This window comes from Saccopteryx bilineata, chromosome 2 (genome assembly GCF_036850765.1).
Source record: "Saccopteryx bilineata isolate mSacBil1 chromosome 2, mSacBil1_pri_phased_curated, whole genome shotgun sequence".
Lineage (NCBI taxonomy): Eukaryota > Metazoa > Chordata > Mammalia > Chiroptera > Emballonuridae > Saccopteryx > Saccopteryx bilineata.
Window position 1 is genome coordinate 129,397,015 of NC_089491.1, and position 25,256 is coordinate 129,422,270.

A 25,256-nucleotide genomic window follows, 5' to 3' on the forward strand; every position below is an offset into this window, starting at 1 on the left:
TTACATCTGGGGATGAGGAGGAAGTCTGAGGCTTCTAAAAGTAACCGTGTTTTTCAAGTCAATAAATTGTATTATTAATCATTGCAAAATAGCACAACCTTAAGAAATGAGCAAAGATCGAGCACTTAGAGGTTTCCACGACATGTTACCTTTGGCCAGGGCAGCTGGTTTGGGAGAAGCTGTGTTTGTGAAGGGAAGCAGGAGGAGTCTAAAGCTAGCCATTCTTTCTCTAAGGCAGCCTGCACAAATAATAACATTAACATACATAACTTAGTTTGCATAACTTTTAAAAAGTCTTTAAATTGTCTTATATTACTACAACAGTTGAGAAATCATATCAGAATTTATATTTATGGAAAAATTTGCTACTTGTTATTTTGAGATGTTATGCATCTGTTTAATGCAATCATTCTAAAAAATGGGATAAGCATTTTTTATCCCCAGTGGAATAAAGTGAGAACTCAAGTACTCAATCGCTCTAAAAATAAGAGGTGCAGATTGTTCAGTGTATTTAACTGTTTGATAACTATGACCTTGTGACAATTCTAGATGTAACTGAGTAAAATAATCTATTAGCTCTCTATAATGTGAATTATAATATGGTTCATTAAAGCTCATAATTGAAAATGTATTGTATTTTAACACATTAGCATCAATTTTTCTATAACCACTGTTAAGATAGCTTTTTCTTAATATTTTTCCAGAATTTCAGAAAAAGAATTTTATGGCAATATAAGAACTTGGTTCTTAATATTGTATTCTCTAATTTAAGTGTTTAAATGAAAAAGGTAAATTTAAATTTTGAAAAGATCCCATTTTAATCCCTTTACTCTTTATCTTAGAACACCTTTATTTTATTGATATAATTTATAAATTTATTTTACCTTCCTACAATAGGACTATACTACTTATGTTAGTTTGTAAAATTTAGGACATAATTATCCAAATTTTATTTGCTTGGGTGATCTAAAATGACTTAGAATAAACTGTGGTCTATAAAGCTTTTTGAATCTTTATGAAAAAAAGATGATTAGAATACCAATGAATTTGTTTCTTAAAAAGTTCTAAAATGATCAAACATATTTATGATTTAAAAACTAACATGAGGCCCCGGCCAGGTGGCTCAGTTGGTTAGAGTGTCATCCCTTTATGCCAAGTTTACCATCTTTGATCCTCCATCAGGGCACATACAAGAATCGACCAATGAATACATAAATAAGCAGATAACAAGTTAATGCCTCTCTCCCTCCCTTCTTCTCTCTGTCTCTAAAATCAATAAATACAAATGAAAAGAAAAAATAAACACTAGTATGATTATTTTCCATTCATGCAATTACAATGTTTCTCGACTATTGCTTGAAAGACTATTGGGAAGGCAAGATTACGACATCCTGACTACAGGTTAGCAGTGCAATGATAGACTTTTACTTACATAGCATTCAGCCTTAGGAAACCTAATCAAATTCATATTGAACATCTATGTGAATGGGACACCTCTACTTTGTTAGACAGGTACACTGCCCAATTCCCTCTAGGCAGAGATTATTAGCATACATACCAGTTACATACCAGTTATATTTGGTTTAAGAGTGCTATTGGATGTAAAAGTGCAAACAGATTTCAGGGCTCCGGTTTTTTCATTTTTTCTTTTGTGTGACAAAGAAAGAAAAATCCAGATCTATTTCGAGAAAGACCAAGGCCTATAGCATATAAATTATAATCATATTAGTATTCTCAGTCTGGTGAAAACTGCTAGTGAAGAGAGGATGTGAAGATGTGGAGACTATATTATAAAAGGCAACGTGCCAGAGATTCTGAGAAGATGAAGGAGCAGAAAGCACCAGGACCTGTCTCCCAGCCTAGCCAACAATCGCCATGGCAGACTCTGTCTGAAGCCACTATTTTGGAAGTCAGGAGTCTGTTGAAGGCTTTTGACTTCCAGGGGAAGACCTGGATGGTAAATTGAGGTTAATTTTGGTCAATTTCAGCTCTTTCTCCAGTAGCAGCTATCCATCTTCCACTCCTCAACCCTGAGGCAGGCAGCTGGCCATGTTTCTTGAGCAGCTAGCATACAGCCTGTAGGAGTCAGGACAGACAGTGAGGACTCTGCCCTCCAAAGGCCGGAATCTGAACTGTAATCCCTGACTGTTGCTTCTGACCACAGAGGTACAAAGAACCTTTGTTGTTGCACCTGCTCTATTATTGTAAACCACTGCCCTACCAGCTAAGTGATTTCCAGGGTTTTTTTGTTTTTCTGTTTGTTTATTTTTCAGAGACAGAGAGAGAGAGTCAGAGAGAGGGACAGATAGGGACAGACAAACAGGAACGGTAAGATGAGAAGCATCAATCATTAATTTTGCTTTGCGCATTGCAACACCTTGTTGTTCACTGATTGCTTTCTCATATGTGCCTTGACCACGGGCCTTCAGCAGACTGAGGAACTCCCTGCTCTAGCCAGCGACCTTGGGTCCAAGCTGGTGAGCTTTTGTTCAAACCAAATGAGCCCGCGCTCAAGCTGGTGACCTCGGGGTCTTGAACCTGGGTCATCCGCATCCCAGTCCGACGCTCTATCCTCTGCACCACTGCCTAGTCAGGATTTCCGGGGTTTTTAAAGGGTTAGTGTCCTTTTCCCTGCTCCTTCATTTTTCTCCTTTTCCACTTTTGGGAGCCAGATATTCAAGACTAGGATATTCATTAAAATTTTTCTAGAAGCATAAAGCATTAATAGAAAATATTAAAGAAACGAAGTAATTGAATAATCATAACCAAATGTTACCAAGATTAATGATTTATATGAGTTCAAGCTTATTAATATCAAGTATATTTGGCAGTACCTAGTTTGTTGAGGAAAAAAACCTCAAAATGTCAGGAGAAATTGGCCGATATTAAAAATATACCAGTTCTAAAAATGTATATTAATATATCATGCTGCTTACCACTGTATATTTATTCAAATGCCATTTATTCTTTAAGAATACATTCTGGCCTGACCTGCGGTGGCACAGTGGGTAAAAGCATCGACCTAGAACACTGAGGTTGCCGGTTTGAAACCCCGGGCTTTCTTGGTCAAGGCACATATGGAGTTGATGCTTTCTGCTCCTCCCTCCTTTCTCTCTCTGTCTCCTCTCTCTAAAATGAATAAATAAAATCTAAAAATAAATAAATAAAAAATAACCTTCTGTTCAGATATTTTTTATTTTATTTAAGATTTCTTTTCTATTGATTTGAGAGAGAAAGGAAGAGGAGAGAGAGAGAAGCATCAGCTCGTTTCATTTAGTTGGTCCATTTAGTTGTGTAATCATTGATAGCTTCTTGTGTGCACCCTGACCTGGGGTTGAACATGCAACCTCTGGCATGCCAAGTTGATGCTTTATCCACTGAGATACCCAGCCAGGGCTGGTTCAGACATTTTTTAACTTATAACTGAAGATCTAGAAAGATTTCTGATTGCTAGAATACTATTATCAAACTTATTTATATACTAAAATGAACTTGAATTTAGATAAATCTGCAACTGTATGTTCACAACTGAGCATTTGATGACATATATGTATATTTGGCTTTTGATCAGAGAAGAAATCATTATTCTACAATTCAACTTTGCTAGAATATAAAGCTATCAGAAAGAGGAGCTATAAGTAATACACATTTATTTGTATATTAATATGCAAAAATTTCCATGCCATTCAGGGTAATCCTTTTATTTGACACATGACACTAGGATCAGGCTTGTCCTAAGTGATAGGTCAGTTAGCATAGAACAAGTCCTACAAATTCTAAAAGCTATCACTTGATTTTTTTCATATTCCATTCACAACCCCCTATCCTGCCCCAATGATTGACTCGTGCTATCCCCCCCAAAATTATTTCTAATACTTCTTGATAACTTTTGTAGTACCTCAGAATTCTTACAGTATGGAAACTTAGTTCATTCTGAATCCTAAATTTCACTTTTCTAAATCCTCTTCTTCATCATCACTGGTAAAGTAGAGTTGCTCATATTGTTGGAGATGACTGTTACGTATTCCATGGATGCCTCTTTTCACTACTTCAGATGTCACTTTTCTTTCTCATTTTCTTTTGCCTACACTTTAAGTTCTTTCTGTTTATTTTGCATCAATGTACTATAATATGTAATACTTGGCAAAGTTAATTTGAGATAGAGATCAAACATAAACTCCAGAGAGGAAAGTTGCCTGGCTTAAGGCATGTTGCTTCCTTCTAAAACATTATTCCTGAGCACTTACAGAATTTGACTTTGGTCTGAGACAAAAAAATAAATAAAATAAATAAATAAATAAATGAATAAATAAATAAATCCAAATTTGACTGTTGTGGTTTGGGTTTTCTGTATTATTTATTAGCTTTCCTCATCTTCTCTGAGTTAAGGGACTCATAAGAAGATTGCTTGTTTAAATTTAAAGACGACTTTATTGGTTCTTTATATGTTAGCTTCTAAAGAGCATATGTAAAAGAGAAAAATCAACTCTGTTAAATTAAGTCACAACTAAAAGTATCAACTAAAACTTACTTTACAACTTAAACAGCTCAAAATAAAAGTGCCAGCGTAGATCACTATGCCACAACAGACCTAACACTGTTATTTTTTTTCAGATATTTATTATGTTGTTTTATTTTTATATGTATATATTTTTTTATGACAAAGTGGCAGAAATTCCCCACAAGGGAAATTAAGACCTAGGCTCATTAAAACTTGAGCTAAAATAATACTTTTAAAAGGTGATATTTTGTGGACTCAGGGACCAAGAAAATGTCTTATGCATCACCATGTCAGAGGCTCATAAGGAGGGTGTGTAACTGATGCTTAATGCTGGGAGACAATTCTCCGTGGATAGCCCACATTTCTGCATAGTTTGTGACAGCTTTTTAGTTTTTTCCATACTATCTTTTTAAGTATCTTTGTATACAGCTAACAGACTGGGGAAAAAAGAGGCAGTATTTCACCTTATCTTAGAGGGCCTTTTCTTAGTGTTACCTAGTGTCATGGGTATGGGGCACACTGACTCCACTCATGGGGTCTGGACTCAGTTCACAGTCAAGGAAGGAGGTGAAGTTGCCTTCACCTCCTCTTGGGTGGGGACCTTTAGGCCAGTTCAAGTACCGCTGTTTCGCTGCTATAACCAAATGTAGAATAGAAATTGACCTGTTACATGTTTCACTTTTTATCCCATATGTGCCAGAGGAGATTATCTGAATTGGAAAAAAAGTGCAGGTAGAGAAGTGATAGTGTGATAAACTGTTGTGATTGATAGAACCACCAGTGGTCAGGATTTCGTGTGAGGACCTCTGTCCCCTGATGTCCAAAGCTTTCACTATATTGATGATATTCTATTGGTTGCATGTAAATTATATCTCAACTTAAAAAAAATCCTTAGTTTCAATGGTCCTGATTGTGGTGCGTATTTTCATACACATCTGCTTCAGGGGCTGGCTGATAGATCTGAACAAAATTCTGGGGCCTGCATTCTGAGACCTGTTTATCAAGTAGTTTCTTAGGGCTTGCCTATGTGGGAAAATGAACAGTGCTCAATCACTTTAGTAATCAAGGAAAAACACATATTTGTCTCTTCAACCCTTTGTCACAAAAAAAGGAGGCCCAACATTATATCAGAGCTTTTAAATAATGGAGATAATATGATACAAGTCTCTGTGACTGATGATTTGGCCAGTTGGAACCTCTGGCCTTCACCTTGAGGCATCCTTATGGTTTTAAATTTGAGGTCATTCTGACACAGATGCCAGGTATATTTCTATTGGAAATTAGCTATTACCTTCCTACTGGACTGTTTTAGAAACTAAATGACTGGCCCACGGAGGTCTAGTGACTGTCTGGCCTGATAGTCCCAGTTTGGAGTGGAACAACTCAGATTTAATCACTAATAAAGTATGAAGGTCCCCAAAGCAACGCTTGTCTGGCTCCAGTGTCATCTGGCTGTACATGAAAACGTGAAAGATACACATCTCAGGGGAACTGCACCTCCACTTCAGGACCTGATCTAAAGTTGCTGGCTTGGAGGGACATCAGTTCTCTCTGGTTCCCCTGAATGCTGGGGCCTAGATCAGAAATGATTTGGTGAAGCTGAACCTTGCGCTGTAGCTAATGGCCTCACAGTTTGATCGGCCATGTGGAAAACTACAGACTTGTTGACTAAAGACACTCTGTTTTGGGCCCTCACACCAGGGAACCAAATCACAACTGCTTGTGGATGTCCACAGTGAGATGACTAGATGAGATGACTAGAATCATATCACTAATTGGGCCTGATTCTCTTTCTGATGTGAGGCTACCAGTGCATGCCATACTCATGACTCCTGCAAAAAGTACCTATCTGTTTTATGGTGGAGGCTCTACTCCATGGATCTTTGCCTCTATCTGCTCTTGGAAAATTGGCTTCATACATTAAGCCATCAATACCTTACCATTGTTTATTGTATACCTTTTCAGGTTATCCATTAGCTGACTCTGGCCATACAACTGTGGCCCATGAAACTTGCCTACATACCATAACTTTTTAGTTTTCTGGACCATTGGAATCTGACAGTTATGTGTATTTTATCACAGAAGTTACTCAATGAGCTAATAGTATGACTCTAACATTCTCACTTCCTTTAGTCCACAAAAGTTAATAAAGTAGTTTGATCAGTTAACTGAGGATCAGAAAGGGATCAACCATTACAGTTACTTCTTAAGTAGTGATTAGAAAAGAATGCATGGGCATTAATACAGACCTATTTTGACAACTCAGGATTCTATCCTGTTCATTCCTGTGCAAGATGCACATTTATTTTTACCAACAGCAAGTTCAGACCAGCATGATTGATGCATTCTTATGATGAGGCCTGGCCAAAGGGGCCTTAGGCTAAGTTTTATGGTTACATTTTATAAAAATGCACTTGTTTCTCTTCTTTCTCTACCCTTCCAGATAAAAGGTCTAGGTGTGAGTAGAGAATAACTAGAAAATAAGGTGATATTATAGCTAAATGAAGAGTAACACTCTAATGCTGAGGAAATGGATGGAGAACGGCCTCTCCATCAAAGAATACTTCAGGTTCTGAGAGGTATAGGGAAGAGAGAGCCAGCAATGATTTTCTATTTTTCAGAACCTCCCTAAAGCCTTTAACATCCACAAGAAAAAAATGACTGTAGGGCTCTCCTAAACTGCTGCAAGCACCTTCAATTTAACTCATTGCTGGGTCTGCCCTCCCTTTCCGGGAGGCTGAGGAATGCAATTAGGTAGTCATTTCCCTTAAGTTCACTGGGAAGTCTATCATGACAACAGGGGACAGCCTGACAGCAGGAACAGAGTGAAAATCCTGCAATTCCCATGTAATAACCTCTATATGTTTTCTCACCCTCATTCTCAGTCATCCCAAGGACTGGACACATGTCACCTGGAAGGTGTCCTGCTCATAAATTTAATGTTTAAGGAAACAATGCTATAGCCTTGGAAAGTATTAAAGTCATGCGCAGTTCACTAGCCAGGGTTGTTTTAGATGGCAGAACTGCATTGAAAATTTCCCCCAAGAGCCAAGAAGTCTGCAATATCAAATACTTCCAGCTGTCCCTGGATTAAAGCCTCAAGTCTAGTGGAAAGGTACATACAGAAACTTAAAGGTAAAACTGCCTTGACTGTTAATAAAAACCTTAATTAAATGCATCAAGAGGATAACCTAATGGTTTTAGTCCTAGCTTCTGCGAGGTTACTCAGAGTGGCTACTGGAGTGCATAATTATAGGCAAATTTGCCATGTAGAAAAAAGGGTTAGATATGGCTGGGAAACAGTTTTCCACTGGTCTCTAACATTTATGTATGATTTATGGCACCATTTGTTCTGGACTACCTTTTCCTTTTTGTGTGTGTGTGTGACAGAGACAGAGAGAAACATTAAGAGGGAGAGATAGGGACAGACAGGAAGAGAGAAAGATGAGAAGCATCAATTTTTTTGTTGCTGCTCCTTAGTTGTTCATTGATTGTTTTGTCATATGTGCCTTGACAGGTGGGTGGGGGAAGCTACAGCTGACCAAGTGACCCCTTGCTCAAGCCAGTGACCTTGGGCTCCAGCTGGTGAGCCTTGCTCAAACCAGATGAGCCTATGCTCAAGCCGGCAACCTCAGGGTCTCAAAACTGGGTCCTCTATGTCCCAGTTCAACACTCTATCCACTGCGCCACCGCCTGGTCAGGCTGGACTACCTTTTCAAAGATGTTAATATAGCTAACAAACTTGAAAGATGGAGATAGTCTTTTAGTGTTTCCATCTGGCGTAGAAGTCAAAATTTGTTGTTTGATATAATAAAGATAATGACATCCTCTGGAGCATCAGATGGGCAAGTTAGCTAGCAGCCTTTTATAAAACACGGGGTTTCCTAGGCTCAGGATTTCCAGGGGAGAAATTCTTCAGATTCCTTCCTGTAGAACTTGGGGGCCAAGGGGAATGAATATGGATATGAACATGAAACTCCGACTGCCTCACATGATGACAAGTAATGAATGTCTCCTATCTTCCGCTAGCATACATGAATGTGTGGCAGCTTAATTTGTTTGATTCCATGCAGGATAAAAACCTCACAGTTCTTGGCACTTAAAACTATGCTTAATAAACCTAAAACCAATTGACTCCTCATTATTAGTATCTCCCTTGTTAACCACTTGTTAAATACAATCACATTTCAGAGAGGCAACAAACCAATACAAAGACTTCATGGCAGACTGAGACAAACTTTTGATCCTGACTTGTTTATTAAGACAATTTTATATTTTTTAGCAATTATAATTCACTGCAAATATCAAAATATGTTTCTGACATCCCTAAACTTCAGTCCATGTTATATCTGTTTATGTATATATTTATCACATGCCCAAATATGGTGTCTATCACATTGTAAGCATTCAGTATTTTTGTTGACTGAAAGGGAAAAAAATGTTTGAATAGATGTTATAAGACTACATTGTGATAAGTTTTAAAGAAAATAGAAATATGAACTTAAACCAAAGACAACTATTTTTATTATCTAAATAAGTGATAAAAAAATAGTCCTGGTTAGATAAGTCTTATACTTTTAAACAGGAAAGTTAAATAGAGAAAGAAAAAGTACAGAGACATTCTGATAATTTAATATTGTTATCTGAAGTTATAAGGTACTTTTTAAATAAAGTGGTAGCAATAGAAAAGGAGTAAAAAAAAATTGTTGAAGGGAGGCAAAACAACAATACCTTCCTAATTGGTATTTGGCTTTTAAATTCTTAGCTACCCTAAATTATAATTACTGCATTACAAATAAAGTCATCCATTTAAAACAAAAACTTGCCTGACTGGCGGTGGCGCAGTAGATAGAGCATTGGACTGGGATGCGGAGGACCCAGGTTCGAGACTCTGAGGTTGCCAGCTTGAGCGCAGGCTCATCTGGCTTGAGCAAAACAAAAAGCTCACCAGCTTGGACCCAAGGTCGCTGGCTCGAGCAAGGGGTTACTTGGTCTGCTGAAGGCCCACGGTCAAGAAACATATGAGAAAGCAATCAATGAACAACTAAGGTGTCAAAACGAAAAACTGATGATTGATGCTTCTCATCTCTCTCCATTCCTGTCTGTCTGTCCCTGTCTATCCCTCTCTCTGACTCTATCTCTGTCCCTGTATAAAAAAAATAAAATAGAACAAAAACTTAATTTCCTTACTCAACACCGTATAAATATGCCTATATGGTCAATTAATATTTGACTGGCCTGACCTGTGGTGGCACAGTGGATAAAGCGTCAACCTGGAAATGCTGAGGTCGCCAGTTCAAAAACCTGGGGTTGCCTGGTCAAGGCACATACGGGAGTTGATGCTTCTTGCTCCTCCCCCCTTCTCTCTCTCTGTCTTTCTCTCCTCTCCCTCTCTCTCTCCTTTCTAAAAAAATGAATAAATTAAAAATAAAATAAAATATTTGACAAAGGAGGGAATAACACACAAAGACAGTCAATTCAATAAATGGTGTTGTGGCCTGACCAGGCGGTGGTGCAGTGGATAGAGCATCGGACTGGGACATGGAGGACCCAGGTTTGAAACCCCTAGGTCACTGGCTTGAGCGCAGGCTCATCTGGCATGAGCAAGGCTCAACAGCTTGAGCCCAAGGTCGCTGGCTTGAGTAAGGGGTCACTCAGTCTGCTGTAGCCCCCTGGTCAAGGGACATATGAAAAAGCAATCTATGAACAACTAAGGTGCCACAACAAAGAATTGGTGCTTCTCATCCCTCTCCCTTCCTGTCTGTCTGTCCCTATCTGTCCCTCTCTCTGACTCTGTATCTGTCACAAAAAAAGAAAAAAATAAATAAATGATGTTGTGAAAACTGGACAGATACTTCAAAAAAAAAATAAGACTAGACCACCTTCTTACACCATATACAAGAAACACAAAATGGATCAAAGACTTAAATGTAAGACTGAATACCAAACACCCTAGAAGAAAACACTGGAAGTAGAATCTCAAACAAATCTCTTAGTAAAATTTTTTCTGATCTATCTATTCAGTCAAGGGAAACAAAAGAAAACAATAAACAAATGGGACTATATCAAACAAAAGTTTTGCTCAGCAGAGAAAACCATCAACAAAATAGAAAAACAACCCACTTAATGGGAAAATATACTCCCCAAGGATATATTAAATAAGGGGTTAATATACAAAGTTTATAAAGAACTACAACTCAATACCTACCATAAAAACAAATAATCCAATTAAAATGGGCTAAGAACTTGAATAGATACTTCTCCAAAGAGGACATACAGATAGCCAATAGACAAATGAAAAGATGTTGAACATCACTAATCATCAGAAAAATGCAAATTAAAACCACAATGAAATATTGCCTCACACTGGTCAGAACAACTATCATCAATATATCAACAAATAAATGTTGCAATTGTTGGCAAGGATATGGAGAAAAGGAAACTGTCATGTACTGTTGGACGTGCAGATTGGTAGTGCCACTGTGAAAAAGAAGCTGGAGGATTCTCAAAAAATTAAAAATGGAATTGCTTTATGACCAAGGGATTCCACTTCTGGGGATATATCCAAAGAAACCCAAAACACAATTTCAAAAAAATATATGTACCCCAATGTTCATGGCAGCATTATTTACTGTAGCTAAGCTATGGAAGCAACTCAAGTGCCATCAGTAGACATGTGGATAGAAAAACAGTGATACATACAAGGGGTCCTTGGGTTACGACACAATTCCGTTCCTACCACAGTGACATAACCCAAATTTTGTGTAAATAGAAACATATCCTAGCCTAAGTCACTTACTATTCTATGCTAACACAGTTGTAAAATCAAAATCTAGGGTAGTCAACCTTTTTATGCCTACCGCCCACTTTTGTATCTCTGTTAGTAGTAAAATTGTCTAACCACCCACCGGTTCCACAGTAATGGTGATTTATAAAGTAGGGAAAACCCTACCACAGGAAAACCCTCCCAGTTTCTGTAGGATGATGTGGCAGCATGTGCGCATGCACAGATGATGACATAACACAGTAGAGCAGCCCACGGCCATGCCAGTCGGGATGTGGACAGTACAGAGGAAAGTTCAGTGTGTTCTGTGGCTCGCTAAATTCTAATCCGTGACCAAAGTGCAATGTGAATATCGGCGCGTTTATAATGAAGCGCCACCACATAGGAATAACATTACTCGGTGGGATAAGCAGTTGAAGGAAATCGGCAGTTTGGTGGAAAAACCTCGTTCTGATAGGCCATCAGTCAGTGATGAGTCTGTAGAGGCTGTACGGGATAGCTACCTAAGGAGCTCTAAAAAATCTGTGCGTGAGCCCACATCAAACTGCACTAAATAGGTATGAAAATGGGCGAGTTTTCCTTTTATTTGGTGCAGATTTCACATTTCTATCGTCTTTTGTTGCTTTCCTGTGACCGGTCAAAAGTGCACCATAACTATGCCTGACCTGTGGTGGCGCAGTGGATAAAGCGTCGACCTGAAAATGCTGAGGTCGTCGGTTCGAAACCCTGGGCTTGCCTGGTCAAGGCACATATGGGAGTTGATGCTTCCTGCTCCTTCCCCCTTCTCTCGCTTTCTCTCTCTCCCCCTCTCCTCTCTAATAGGAATAAATTTAAAAATTTTTTTTTAAAAAGTGCACCATGACTTTACAGACACACTGTAGAAACAGAAAACACGTTTCAACCAAATGTATAAAGCGAACATAAACTTGATAAGAAAATCTGAAGAAAGTTTTATAAGAGAAAATTTACAGGCCCATTTTTTCTTGAATATAAATGTAAACATTGCAACAAAATTAGCAAATCAAATTAGAGATATATAAAAGAATATATTATAGCTAAGTTTGTTTATTCTGGAATACAGGGTTTAATGTTTGAAAAATCAATGTTATATGCATAAAAAGTATTTAATAAAATCCAAATCATATATAAAATCTTCATGATCATGATCTTCATATTAAATTTTTGGAAAGGTAAGAAGATGCTAAGGAAGGTAACTTCCTTATTCAAACAGAATTTCTACAAGAACCAATATTAATAAACTCTTTACTCTTTGGTGGTATATTGAAAGATTTCACCTTGAGATGAGGAGCTAGAAAAAAATGTCTGCTCATATTCAACATTTTACCAAAGGTAGTAGTCAGGAAAATAAGGCAAGAAAAATAAACATAAAGCATAAGAATTGAAATAAAAAAATAAAACTGCCATTCTGAGATGATGATTGTGTATTCAGAATATTCTAAAGGCTTAAGAAATAAACACCTAAAATTAATAAGTGATTTTAACAAATCATCAAATGCAAAAATACAAAATTAGAAAAAGAAATAAATATAATAGCAGAAAACATAAAGCACCAAGAAGAAGCCCTAAACAAAAATGTACAAGACCACTACAGAGCATTGTGGACAAAAATCTTAAGTGACTTAAATAAATGGTGAATATTCTGTGTTCATAAATTTTAAAACGTAATATTCTAAAAATATATAAGGTCTCCCAAGTTAATTTATAGATTAAATGAAATCTCAGACAAAATCCTAATTATTATTTTCAAATTGATAGGATGATGCTAAAAAATTTGTACAGAAACAGAAAGGATCAACAGAGCAGTAGTGGTTCTTTCTCTAAGAGAAAGAACAAAGTTGGAGGTCTTACAAGAATAAATATCAAAACTTATTATAAATTATACAGTAATTAAAGTAATGATGTAAAGATAAGCAATATAACAATGAAAAAAATTAAGAGAATCCACATACACAGTTACCTGAGTTTAAATAAAGCTTCAACTGCAATCTATTATGAAAAGTATGGTCTGGCTTTAAGTCAATGAGATAATCAAATGTGTGGATATAGGGTGGGGACATTTAGAACCCTTCCTCATATTACTCACAAAAATTACTTCCAGATGCAACATAGGCTTAAATTCTGAAAGTTTAAATCATAAACTTTTGAAAATATAATCTAGGTGTAGACAAAACTTTCTTGTATGTTACAACAATTAAAAACATTTGTTTTTTATTTAAAATTAGAAGCATTCTGTTAATCAAAATGAACCATAAAGAGAATAAAAAAGTAAGCCTTAAAATTTAGAGAGATTATTTGCAAGGGAAAATATAGGAGAATTCAGAACATATAAAGGACTTCTATAAATCAATAAGGAAAAAGGTGTACAACCTGACTGAAAAATACACAAACAATCAGGTCACAAAAGTGGATATCTAAACAGCTAGTAAGCATATGAAAAGGTATCTAACATTATTAGTTATGAGAAAAATTCAAATTAAAACAATAAAATATCAAAACTAACCTATTAGAATAGGAAAAAAGAGATGAAAATACAAAGTATGGGAGAGGTTAGAGCTGCTCTAAAACTCTCATATTCTGCTTATACAGCTGTAAATTAATACAATCATTTTGGAAAACTGTTGAGCACTATCTACTACACATAGGTAAATATTATGATCCAGAAATTCTATTCCGAAAGGAAATGTGAATATATATATCAAAACACTTAGACAAAAATGTTCATAGCATCTTTAGTCATAATAGGTAATACTAGAAATAATTCAACAGTAAATAATCTATCAATAGTCAAGCAGACTTTTAAAAAGTGGTATATTCAAATAATGGATAAAAAAGTAGCATATTCAAATGAGTAGCATTTATACCGCTGTACTCAACCACATAGATAAATCTTAGACATAATATCATGTGAAAGAAAAGTAAACACTATATGATTCACTCATTGAAAGTTCAAAAATAGGCAAAACTAATCTATGATAATGGAGGTATGGATAATACAGAGGTAAGAGGAAGTCTTCTGGGGATGCTCATATGTTCTATATCTTAATCTGAATGGATTTTGTATGTGTGTGTATGTGTGTGTGAGTGTTAACTAGAGAAGAGAGAACAGAATGAGCAAAACTAAGGAATTAAAAGGCAAGTGTTCTATAAGTAAATGTATGCTGAATTTGTTTAAAGCATCTGGAAGCACAGTCTGTATAGCTTACTACATTTTTATGGAATACATAAATAACAATTTAAGGAGGGTTTTCTCATTTTTTCTAGGCAACAAATAATTATTATTATTATTTTAAATTTTTAATTGAATTTATTGGGGTGACATTGGTTAATATTAGAATTATTAAAGGTTGTTGAACAGGGCATATATAAGATTATAGTTACATTTAATGAAGAATAACTGACCAATGTATATCTAGGTGAAAAGTACCCAGGAGCTATTATAAATATTCAATGATCATGTTTACACATTGTACAAGCTTATAGGGTAAAAAAATATGTTAGAGAATTGGAAAAATTCTTTTTCAAATGTTATTTGAAAAATCTGTAACTGTTCAGAGGATGAAACCTTAGAAACTGGTTTAGTTCCAAAACAGAATACTAAAAATATTGTAAGATCAATATTTATATGTTACAGTTTGCACTTACTTCATCAAATGTAAAATCTTCTAAATCTATTTCTTCATATTCTCCTTCAGATTCTTCATTCTTAATAGCCTCTAGAGCTGTTGTCAGTTTCTTCCGCAAAAGAAAGCCCTTCCAAACTGCCTAAACAAAAATTTAAAGCATGTTATACAAGGTTATAGATCAAACTCCAAACCAGATTCTCTGTATTATCCCATTAGGATGATAAAACATCTCAGACCTTAGTTTAATGGCTCAGTAATCTGTTTTTTGAACTTTATGTGACACTTAAAACTGCAAGATAAATTAAACTACTGCATGTGTCTAAAGTTTTGAATCTCAGGAGATTTTCCTTGTGGTCAGCAGAAAAGAATCTTTAAAACTCCCTCAACTGCACATGTAGGTCAATCAATCAATTATCTGATAATTCCTCCAGGACCCATTCTAAACTAAGAAGAAAGAGATACAAAAGAAAACCAATTTTACTAATTTTCAAATGATTACGTATAAAATAAACTAACACACATTTAGGACATTTTTACCATACATAAACGGCCATATTAGAGAAACAGTATGTTGGCCCAGAACAATGAATTAATTTCAATTTTGAATAAATTAAGCACAAAATAATAGAATTAAAAACATTCAGATTATTCGATAACCTTCAAGTAGGGCAAATCTTCCTAGCTATAAACCTAAGAACATTGCAGCTTTTTGTTAAAAATGAATATCTTTATATACTACTAGGGAGTAAGCACCAGTATATATTAAGAATAAAAGACAAGGTAGAAAAATTGAGATGTTATTGTTCCTTCCTATTTAAACTACCTTTTAATAGGTAAATACATGTGACCATTTACCTATGAAAGACTGTATATAAATATTAATAAACACATACACTATTAAATATATAGACTATATAAACATATACTTTAATTTATATGTATATGCGGTTTCTAATATTTAAAAATTAAAAGTATATATTATAAAATTAGCTACAAAAATATTAAGTAAAGAAGCTGAAAATAGAGTGGAAGTTATAGCAATATATGCCAGATTTCTCTGATTATACCTTGCTAAGATTTGATTTTGGAACTGTGCACATGCTTAAGATAACTGATAAACAAATAAATATGAAATAAATCCTAAAAATATAAAAATGTTTTATGAGGTGTGAATTAGCACACTGAAGTTATTTAAAGTCACTTCAAAATAGATTTATTTAACTATATCCCTAGTGATATACAGTGGTCCCTCGTCTATCACAGAGGTTAGGTTCCAGAACCCACCACGACAGGTGAAAATCCACAAAGTAGTGACCTTATATTATTTTATTATTTATATATATTTTAAGGCTTTATAAACCCTCTCCACATTTTTATAAATCTTTCCCACACTCTTATAAACACTTCTTATACTCTTAAACACTTTCTATACTCTTAAACCTATGTTATTTTAACAACATATAAAATTCTATATGGGGCCTGACCTGTGGTGGCGCAGTGGATAAAGCGTCGACCTGGAAATGCTGAGGTCACCGGTTTGAAACCCTGGGCTTGCCTGGTCAAGGCACATATGGGAGTTGATGCTTCCAGCTCCTCCCCCTTCTCTCTCTCTCTCTTTCTCCTCTCTCTCTCTCCCTCTGTCTCTCCCTCGCCTCTCTAAAATGAATAAATAAAAAATTAAAAAAACTAAAATTTATTAAAAAAAATAAAAATAAAAATAAAATTCTATATGGGTACTCATCACTGAATATACTACAACTTGAATGATGATGTTTTAGTTAATATTTTTTATATTGTTTTCAATGTTTTGGGCTATAAAATGCTTATTTTATTGCAAAAATAATTAAAATAAATAATATAGAAAAATCTATATACTGAAAAATCCCATGATATAGTGAAAAATTTGTGATACAAAATTAGATATATACAATTTAAAAATCCACAATACAGTGAGACCACAAAAAGTGAACTGTGATATGGCAAGGGATGACTATATATTCAAAAGATACATTTATTATAACAGACATAAATATATTTTCAGTAAAAATAATGTTAATCATATATTGATATTGCTATTCTGAAATATATATATATTGAGAAGTGGAATATACAAACAGACACTGGATACACCATAGACAACAGAAGTTACCCACAACCTCTGCAGCAGCCAGCCTAAGAAGCCAGCCTTAGGTTTCTACAACAACCTCTACAGCAATTAGCCAAGAATGGTCAAGATTTGGTCAATGACTGATATTGAAAAATAATTGCCAGTATTTAGGTTAGTAATGTACTGCAGTTACATTTAAAATAATAGATCTTATAGATATTTATATTGATATATTTATAAAAGGAATGATAAGATACCTGAGATTTTTTCAAATAATCTAGTGATGAAGAGGGAGAAATGAGTTGGTTATAGAAGACTTGGTTACAGTGTAGAAAAAGATTAAGTACAAACATAGGGAAAAGGAATAAAGGAAATTGTCTAATCTAGGCATTCAATGACAAATATTGATTCATAGTGGCTCACAATGGATTCAAGCCACTCATCAGGGATAGAACCTCTACAAAGCTCCAGAATATAATACATAACAGGCATTTTTCTGGTATGAGATATGCAGATATATTCCTTGAATCTGCATCAAGAATTCATGTCCCAGGCATCTCTATTTAGTTTATGGGAAATAATGGTAATATAAACACTTAATAAGTAATATTCAAATTCTTTTTATTATTTATTTCATTCAAAGCTTCAATATTTTTCTATGTGGTCCATCTATGATTGATTCATCTTCCTTTCATATATTCAAATCAATTCCCTGATTAGACAAGTCTATCTGTGTAAGACATATGCTACCTTTTCTTCTCCCAACTACTATCAATTCCTGCCCTAGAACATACTATACACTTGTTCCTTAATAAAGTCCTTCACACACCTCTATGTTCCTCCTATATTTTCTCTCTTTCATTTTTTTTAGCTAGAGAGATGGAGAGAGATGAAGAGAGGGACAGATAGGGACAGACAGACAAGGAGAGAGATGAGAAGCATCAGTTCTTCATTGCGGCACCTTAGTTGTTCATTGATTGCTTTCTCATATGTGCTTTGACTGGGTGGAAAGGACTCCAGCTGAGCCAGTGACCCCTAGCTCAAGCCAGAGACCTTACGTTCAATTCAGCGACCTTGAGTTTCAAGCCAGCAACCCTGCTCAAGCTGGCAACCCCAGGGTTTCAAACCTGGGACCTCTGCATCCCAGGACGACTCTCTATCCACTGCACCACTGCCTGGTCAGGCCCTCATATTTTCTTAATATTCTTATTCTTATTGTAGTTTAGTTGCATTATAACTTCTTAGTATTCAGTAACATAAAAACCTAAATGTTCTTTCTTTTCCACTGTCCTTCATAACCGAAATTCCATTCTCTTACACATTTACATTGAACATTATTTATTTCTCAACATGTACCTTACATCCTTTATATTAGGATAAGCTAAGTGCTGTAACAAAAATATCCAAAAATTTGGCCCTGGCCGGTTGGCTCAGCGGTAGAGCGTCGGCCTGGCGTGCGGGGGACCCGGGTTCGATTCCCGGCCAGGGCACATAGGAGAAGCGCCTATTTGCTTCTCCACCCCCGCCCCCCCTCCTTCCTCTCTGTCTCTCTCTTCCCCTCCCGCAGCCAAGGCTCCATTGGAGCAAAAGATGGCCCGGGCGCTGGGGATGGCTCCTTGGCCTCTGCCCCAGGCGCTAGAGTGGCTCTGGTCGCAGCAGAGCGACGCCCCGGAGGGTCAGAGCATCGCCCCCTGGTGGGTGTGCCGGGTGGATCCCGGTCGGGCGCATGCGGGAGTCTGACTGTCTCTCCCCGTTTCCAGCTTCAGAAAAATACAAAAAATAAAAAAAAATAAAAAAAAAGCTAAGTGTCTCACTAGAGTTTAAAAAAAAAAAAATATCCAAAAATTTTTAATAACTCAGAAAAACTACCTTATTTCTTGACCACGTAACAAACATTGAAAGAGTAAACAAAACAATAGGGCAGTGCTTTAATATAGAGTGAGTGATTGAGTTTCCCTGGCTTCGCAGACTGCAGTCTCAATAGACAGGTTCCTTGAATGCGTCATTGTCTTCATTTCAACCAAAGAGAGAGGGGAAAGAATATGGAGGAATGTCTGTGGGAGGTTTATGAACCAGACATGGAAGTGGTGCACATATCTTTCACCCACATTCTACTGACTAGAACTAAAGAAAAGGGCCATGTTATATTGCAAGGCAAGCTTGCTCTATGCTAAGAAGAAGAGGAGAATGTGAGTTTTGGTTACCCAAGAGTAGTCTTCACCACATCATTCATGATGAAATCTTCATTTTGCTCTAAAGCCCAGGATGTTTCAACTACATCATGCTTTGCCCTCAGGATGATTAGATAACCTAAAATTCATATTTCAAGGTGAATGTTTTTAAAAACTAGGTGATTCTACTCAAGAGAAGAGAAAATAAAGTTGATTAACCTTATTGATTTAAGTATCCTGATGTACAATAAGAGACTTGTTTTAAATTGCAAAGGCTAAATTACGGTTACTGTACTTTTGTTATAGATAGAAATAAGCTCAAAATGCTGAAAAGAACATTCAACAGAGGTATCAGCCACTGAACTAAACTGTTCCACAAGTAGTCAACTTCTCTTTATTGAATGAAATTAAGCAAAAGTTTAATATCCATTTATCACTGATGTTAAAAAATGTGTTGCTCACTGACTGATGACAGAGTTTGGACTGCATAACATATTCATTACTCATATAGCCAAATAATATTTTGAGATAATAACAGGTTTCTTTCTTTTCCTCATATTTTTCCTTAATCCATTTTCCTCTCCCCACTCCCACCACTATTCAGGCATCAGAAATAGCTGTGTCTATGATTTGCATTGCCTTTTAAAGTATACTCCGAACAAATGAAGTCAACTGAAATACTGAGTGTATTAATTAGAATCATAGCAAAGATATTACTCTTGAAAACTCACTTCAATAAATAGAAAAGTCAGAAACTTAATTTTAAGGCTATTCTTTAAGGCCATTCTTCCAGTCGCTTATGCAAATACCTTGGAGGCATCCCAGAATCCTCTTTCTCTCATATACCACACCTCCATGGACTGATAGTATCAGCTCTACCTTCAAAGTATATAAATAAACATACCCATAAGATAAATCAACATATATTCTAAAATGTGAATATATGTCTTACTACTTCTACTGAAACACTACAGTTCATGCCGCCATTCTCTCTTCCCTGGACTTCTGCAATAGCCTCTTAATTGATTTTGCTGCTCCTACTCCTGCCTTCCTTCTGTATAATCTCAACATAAAGAAATTTGATGATGTAGTCCACTGCTCAGATTCCTGTAATGGCTTCCCATGTTGTTCAGAATAAAAGCCAAAGTCTTTAAATGACTTATGATTTATAAGGCCTATTTTTCTCCCCTTCTTCAGTCTCTTGCCATATTGGCTTCTTGCTGCACTTTGAACACCTAAATTAATGCACTGGAACATGATACTCCTTCGCCTGGAATACGCTGTTCCCAGAAATGCAACGGCTTTCTCTCTTACTGCAATGTCACCTTTTCTAGTCTTCCATGTACATCTTATCTAAAATAATAAAATTTCCCTTGATACTCATAACTGACCTTTCCTGCTTCATTTTTCCAGTAATACTTATTACTACCTATCATACTTATTAAACTCATATCTTAACAAAATGTAAGCTAGTAAGATTTTTGTGCCAAAAAATATTTGCTGATTAAATGAATAAAGTGAAACACTAAATTTTTGTTTAGTTATGGTCATTCAATTCATGTGAAACACCATAAATTTCCACAGACCTTATTTTATGGATTTATTTCATTTCTGTCTGCCTTTCCCAACAGGATATAAACTCAATGAGGGCTAAAATGTTGTGTTTTTTTCATAGTTATGTTTCCTGAGCCTCGAAGAGTGCTTGATAAGTAGTAGATTCTAAAAACTATTTGATGAGTATTAATAAATAAAAGGATGAATGTGATCAGGTCAAACTTGATTTTGAAATCTAGATTTTGTGAGATTGAGTCAAGTTATTCACTATTTGTGGCGGGGTGCTGTCAAGCCAGTAGCCGACATCGTGGCCATTCACATGCTGGTTCACATTGGATTCGGACAGTCGGTAAAGAAACAACGGAGCCAAAAACTGGTGGGCCATCATCTTTAATCCTAGCTTGCACCTGGTGGGCAAGTAAAAACACACATTGGGCTCTAAAACCCACTCATTCAGTGCTCACAAAGCCACTGACTCATCCGAGTTTCCTAGAATCAAAGGTTTTTAGCTCACCAGACTTATTCACCTCTGTTCCCCATCTCCTTCCTTCTCCCTGCACAAACTCTGCATAAACTGATCTCTCACTCAGCACTCCACCACCTTGGCTGCTTCTCCTAGTCTCCTCCACGTGGCCTTTCTCTGCTCTCCTCTCTAATGCTAATCTCAGGAACCGAGAGAGCAAGCTCCCAGTCTGCCCCCATTTTATAGTGTAGAAATCAAAACCTTTAATCCAATATACAAATAAAGAAGTCTCTGATACAAAATCACTTACCTGAGGCATAATGGGATTCCTCATGAGAGTGCACCACCCTACATCAAAAAGGGTGGGAAAGGCTTAGTCTTAAAACTAAGCCTTAGCTATAAGAATCCTTCCTGCTTACAGCCTGTCCCCCTACATCCAATGCAAACTATAAGCGAGCAAATATATATATCATTATTTACAAACTTATTTGACCAATAGGTATCTCTGTTGGTTAGAGCTTCTTCCCAATAAACCAAGGTTACAGGTTCAATCCACAGTCAGAGCACATACAAGAATCAACCAATGAATGAAACAACAAATTAAAGTCTCTTTCTCTCTCTCTCAAATCAATCAATAAATAAAAAAAATAAAGTGTACTTGAAGGACTTTGACAATTATTTCAGTAGATTTTTAAAATGCTTCACTCTGGCCAGTTAGCTCAGTTGGTTAATGTCATCTTTGTACTCCAAGGTTTCAGATTCAAACTTTAGTCAAGGCACATACAAGAAGCAATCAATGAACGCATAAATAAGTGAAATAGCAAATCGATGTTTCTCTCTCTCCCTTCCTCTCTCTCTCAAATCAATTAATCAATAAAATTTAAAATGCTTCTAAAAATAGCTAAAGTTTAGGCCAAGTGAATTTTGTCTGGCTATTCAAATGTTAGCATATGGGACAGATGACACATATGAGCAGAAGCTTTAAATATGATTGTGAAGTTCAGGCTGGCTCTCAGTCATGAGAACAGTACTTCCAAATTACAAACAACTCCTTCAGCCTAGATACCAAGCAGAGGCACAGCCAACTTGCAGCCTACATGTCACATGAGTCAGAAATAAATCCAGTATTTGGAAAGCACTAAGATTTGAGTGTCTCCTGTTATACAGAATAAACCAGTGAAAGATAAATAATACATCTCGTCTATTTCACCAAAAGATTAAAACTAACCTGAATAACAATAGCAGCCTTTTCCCTCTGTTCTTGGATATTCACCATATTTTCTCTTTTTTCTTTCCTTAAAACAGTTTGATTTTTGATGCAGGAATTCTGCTGGGCTCTCAGGAGTCCTGCAGCAGCAGTAGGCAGTTTTGCAGAGAAATGCATCTGTCTACGCACAGCGAATCCACGCCAGTGTGCCTGGATTACCGTAGCTGCCGTGCTACTGTGAGGAGAAAAGAAAACATTCCTTACTTCCTAGAAATACACAGTTGTAGATAAGAGGTTCTTATAAGCTGTATTTGTAAACCTGGAATACATTAAATATTATTTCAAAATAAGGCATCATCTTTTGTTTATAGTCATAGAAGTAAAGATAGTATGGAAGCTTTCAAATCTGAAGGACAGAAATAGGGCAGTAATTTAGAGAGGGATGTGAGTACAAGGGATTTTTAACTGTTTTAAGAAGGGAGATATTGACTAGATTTTGCATGACACTGAGGAGGAGGATCCAGTAGAGAGAAGGTAAAGTGACGATATAGGAGAGAGGGAACAAATGCAGAAGCCAGTGCTGAGTTGGCAAGAGAGGAGGAGATCCTGTTCACAGTGGAGAGATTAAAGAGGAAGAAGGGCCTCCCCTTCCTGAAAGAGGAAGACACATCATGTCTTTACTAGCTTTACTTTCCTCCCTGCCAAAAACAAATACTTAAACCATACTCTTACAAAGCCCAGTAATTAATTCTAACATTTTCCAAGCCTACACATTTGTCAATTTCAGGCATTAGATCAACCCATGCCCTACTTTTTCCAGATCCCACTAGGCTGCCCAGAAACATTAGCACAATTTGAATAACAAGGTACATTGATTAAAAGTGGATTCTCCATGTGCTTAATTACTTAACTTTCCCTAAATGAATGTGCTTCCTTTCCTACACAGATTATTTCAGGAATGTTATCAGAATAGTTTAGTGCAAGTGCTAACTCTTGTTTTACTCTCTCTTGAAATCCCTCAGTTTAGTATGAAAGTCATATGACAGACAGGTGATTCCTGCATAATCTCCTTCTCCAGTACTCCCTTGAAACAGTTTTCAATAAATGTAATAATTGCCAAACCAAATGATATTTTCTTCTTCCTTGTAAAAAAAAAAGTTAAAGACAAAGTAAATTTAAGTTATAAACTCTGCCAGACATGACTAGATTTTTTTTTCTCATAATTGTTTATTTGTGGAAAATTAGAAAGAAATGATATAAATATCTTCTCCTGTTCTTTGGCATTATTATTATTAGTTGTTATCATCCATACCACCACCACCTCTACCACCGTCATTATCACCATCATTTCATCTAAAGCCTCTAAGAAGCCTTCTATTTATTCTGCTATGGATAGATAATTCAAGTTAATGGATATAACTGTTGGGCCTAAAATAAACTATTTATACTCCTAGTACTTGAAAAAAAATAATCCTTGATAAAGAGCAAACCACAGGCCCAAAATGGTGTCACTAGTCCTAAAAGCCCATGATACCAATCCCAGATTTAATATCTGATCTAACTGCACATTTAACTTTTCCAGAAATATAACCTAATCAACCCATCTGGATTTTCTGGTCAAGCACCCATAAAGTAAACTGTCACGTCTGCCCTCTCCAACCCCACATGAAGAAGAGACAATCTGCATAATAACAATCCTTCCTGTCCTTTTACCCCAAAGAAAAGATGTACAGGCTCACAAATAGTTCTTCTTTTCTTTTCTTAATAGCTCCTTCGTCCACCCTCCTTCTTATAAAAACCTTTCATTTTATACAACCCCTACCAATTGATTCCTGAATCACTTAATAAAGCCAAACAGATCTTCAAATTTACTGGGTTGAATTTATTTTTTAACATCATCATCTAACAAATCATTTCTTTCTCCCAGAGTGAACAGAAGTTTGTAAATTTTTCTTTAATTCAACCTGAACCATCAATTCATTTCTTCATCTTTTGAATAAAAATGAATTAGAATTTTAAAGCTCTATATATTATAGAAACTTTAAATGATAAAAGAATCTGAAAAAATAATTGCAATGTATGACTAGTGAACAATGAAGTTTTTTTTTTTTTTTTAATTTTTCTGAAGCTGGAAACGGGGAGAGACAAACAGACTCCCGCATGCGCCCGACCGGGATCCACCCGGCACGCCCACCAGGGGGCGATGCTCTGCCCCTTTGGGGCGTCGCTCTGTTGTGACCAGAGCCACTCTAGCGCCTGGGGCAGAGGCCAAGAAGCCATCCCCAGCGCCCGGGCCATCCTTGCTCCAATGGAGCCTCGCTGTGGGAGGGGAAGAGAGAGACAGAGAGGAAGGAGACGGGGAGGGGTGGAGAAGCAGATGGGTGCCTCTCCTGTGTGCCTTGGCCAGGAATCAAACCCGGGATCCCTGCACGCCAGGCCGACGCTCTACCACTGAGCCAACCGGCCAGGGCCAACAATGAAGACTTTTAAGATAACACATTTAACCTGAGACAGCATCTCATATTTTATATTTCTCACCAGATACGTACAATTTTACTGACTGTAATTATGAATTTCTTCCACAGCTGGCCAGTCATTGAGTGTGTGGATGCCTCAGCCCAATATTATCAAAATTTCTCAAGGGAGGAAAATTTAGATGAGGGATATTTTCTTCAGTGATACTAACACTAGGTAGGACAGCTTTCACTATATTGAAAGCAGTGAAGACAGGTAAAGAAGGTTACTTTTGAGCTGCCTGAACATGGTGCTCTCTATGTTGAGAAAAACAACTCCTATTATTACTACATCATCATCACCATCATCAT

At 36.4% G+C, this 25,256-nt stretch overlaps 1 protein-coding gene across 6 annotated transcripts in view; it reads right to left on the bottom strand.

The window, feature by feature from the left end:
* Positions 1–25,256, bottom strand: part of LRRIQ1 (leucine rich repeats and IQ motif containing 1) — a 259,941-nt gene that overhangs the window by 136,986 nt on the left and 97,699 nt on the right. For 5 of the 6 annotated variants that reach the window (XM_066257791.1, XM_066257794.1, XM_066257793.1 and 2 more), the window contains exons 17-19: positions 22,453–22,666; positions 14,949–15,068; positions 150–239 (exon numbers count right to left, since the gene is read on the bottom strand). In XM_066257791.1, the coding sequence (XP_066113888.1) occupies positions 150–239; positions 14,949–15,068; positions 22,453–22,666 (424 nt within the window). The remainder of the gene's footprint in view (positions 1–149; positions 240–14,948; positions 15,069–22,452; positions 22,667–25,256) is intronic. The other variant, XM_066257796.1, reaches the window with a different exon arrangement.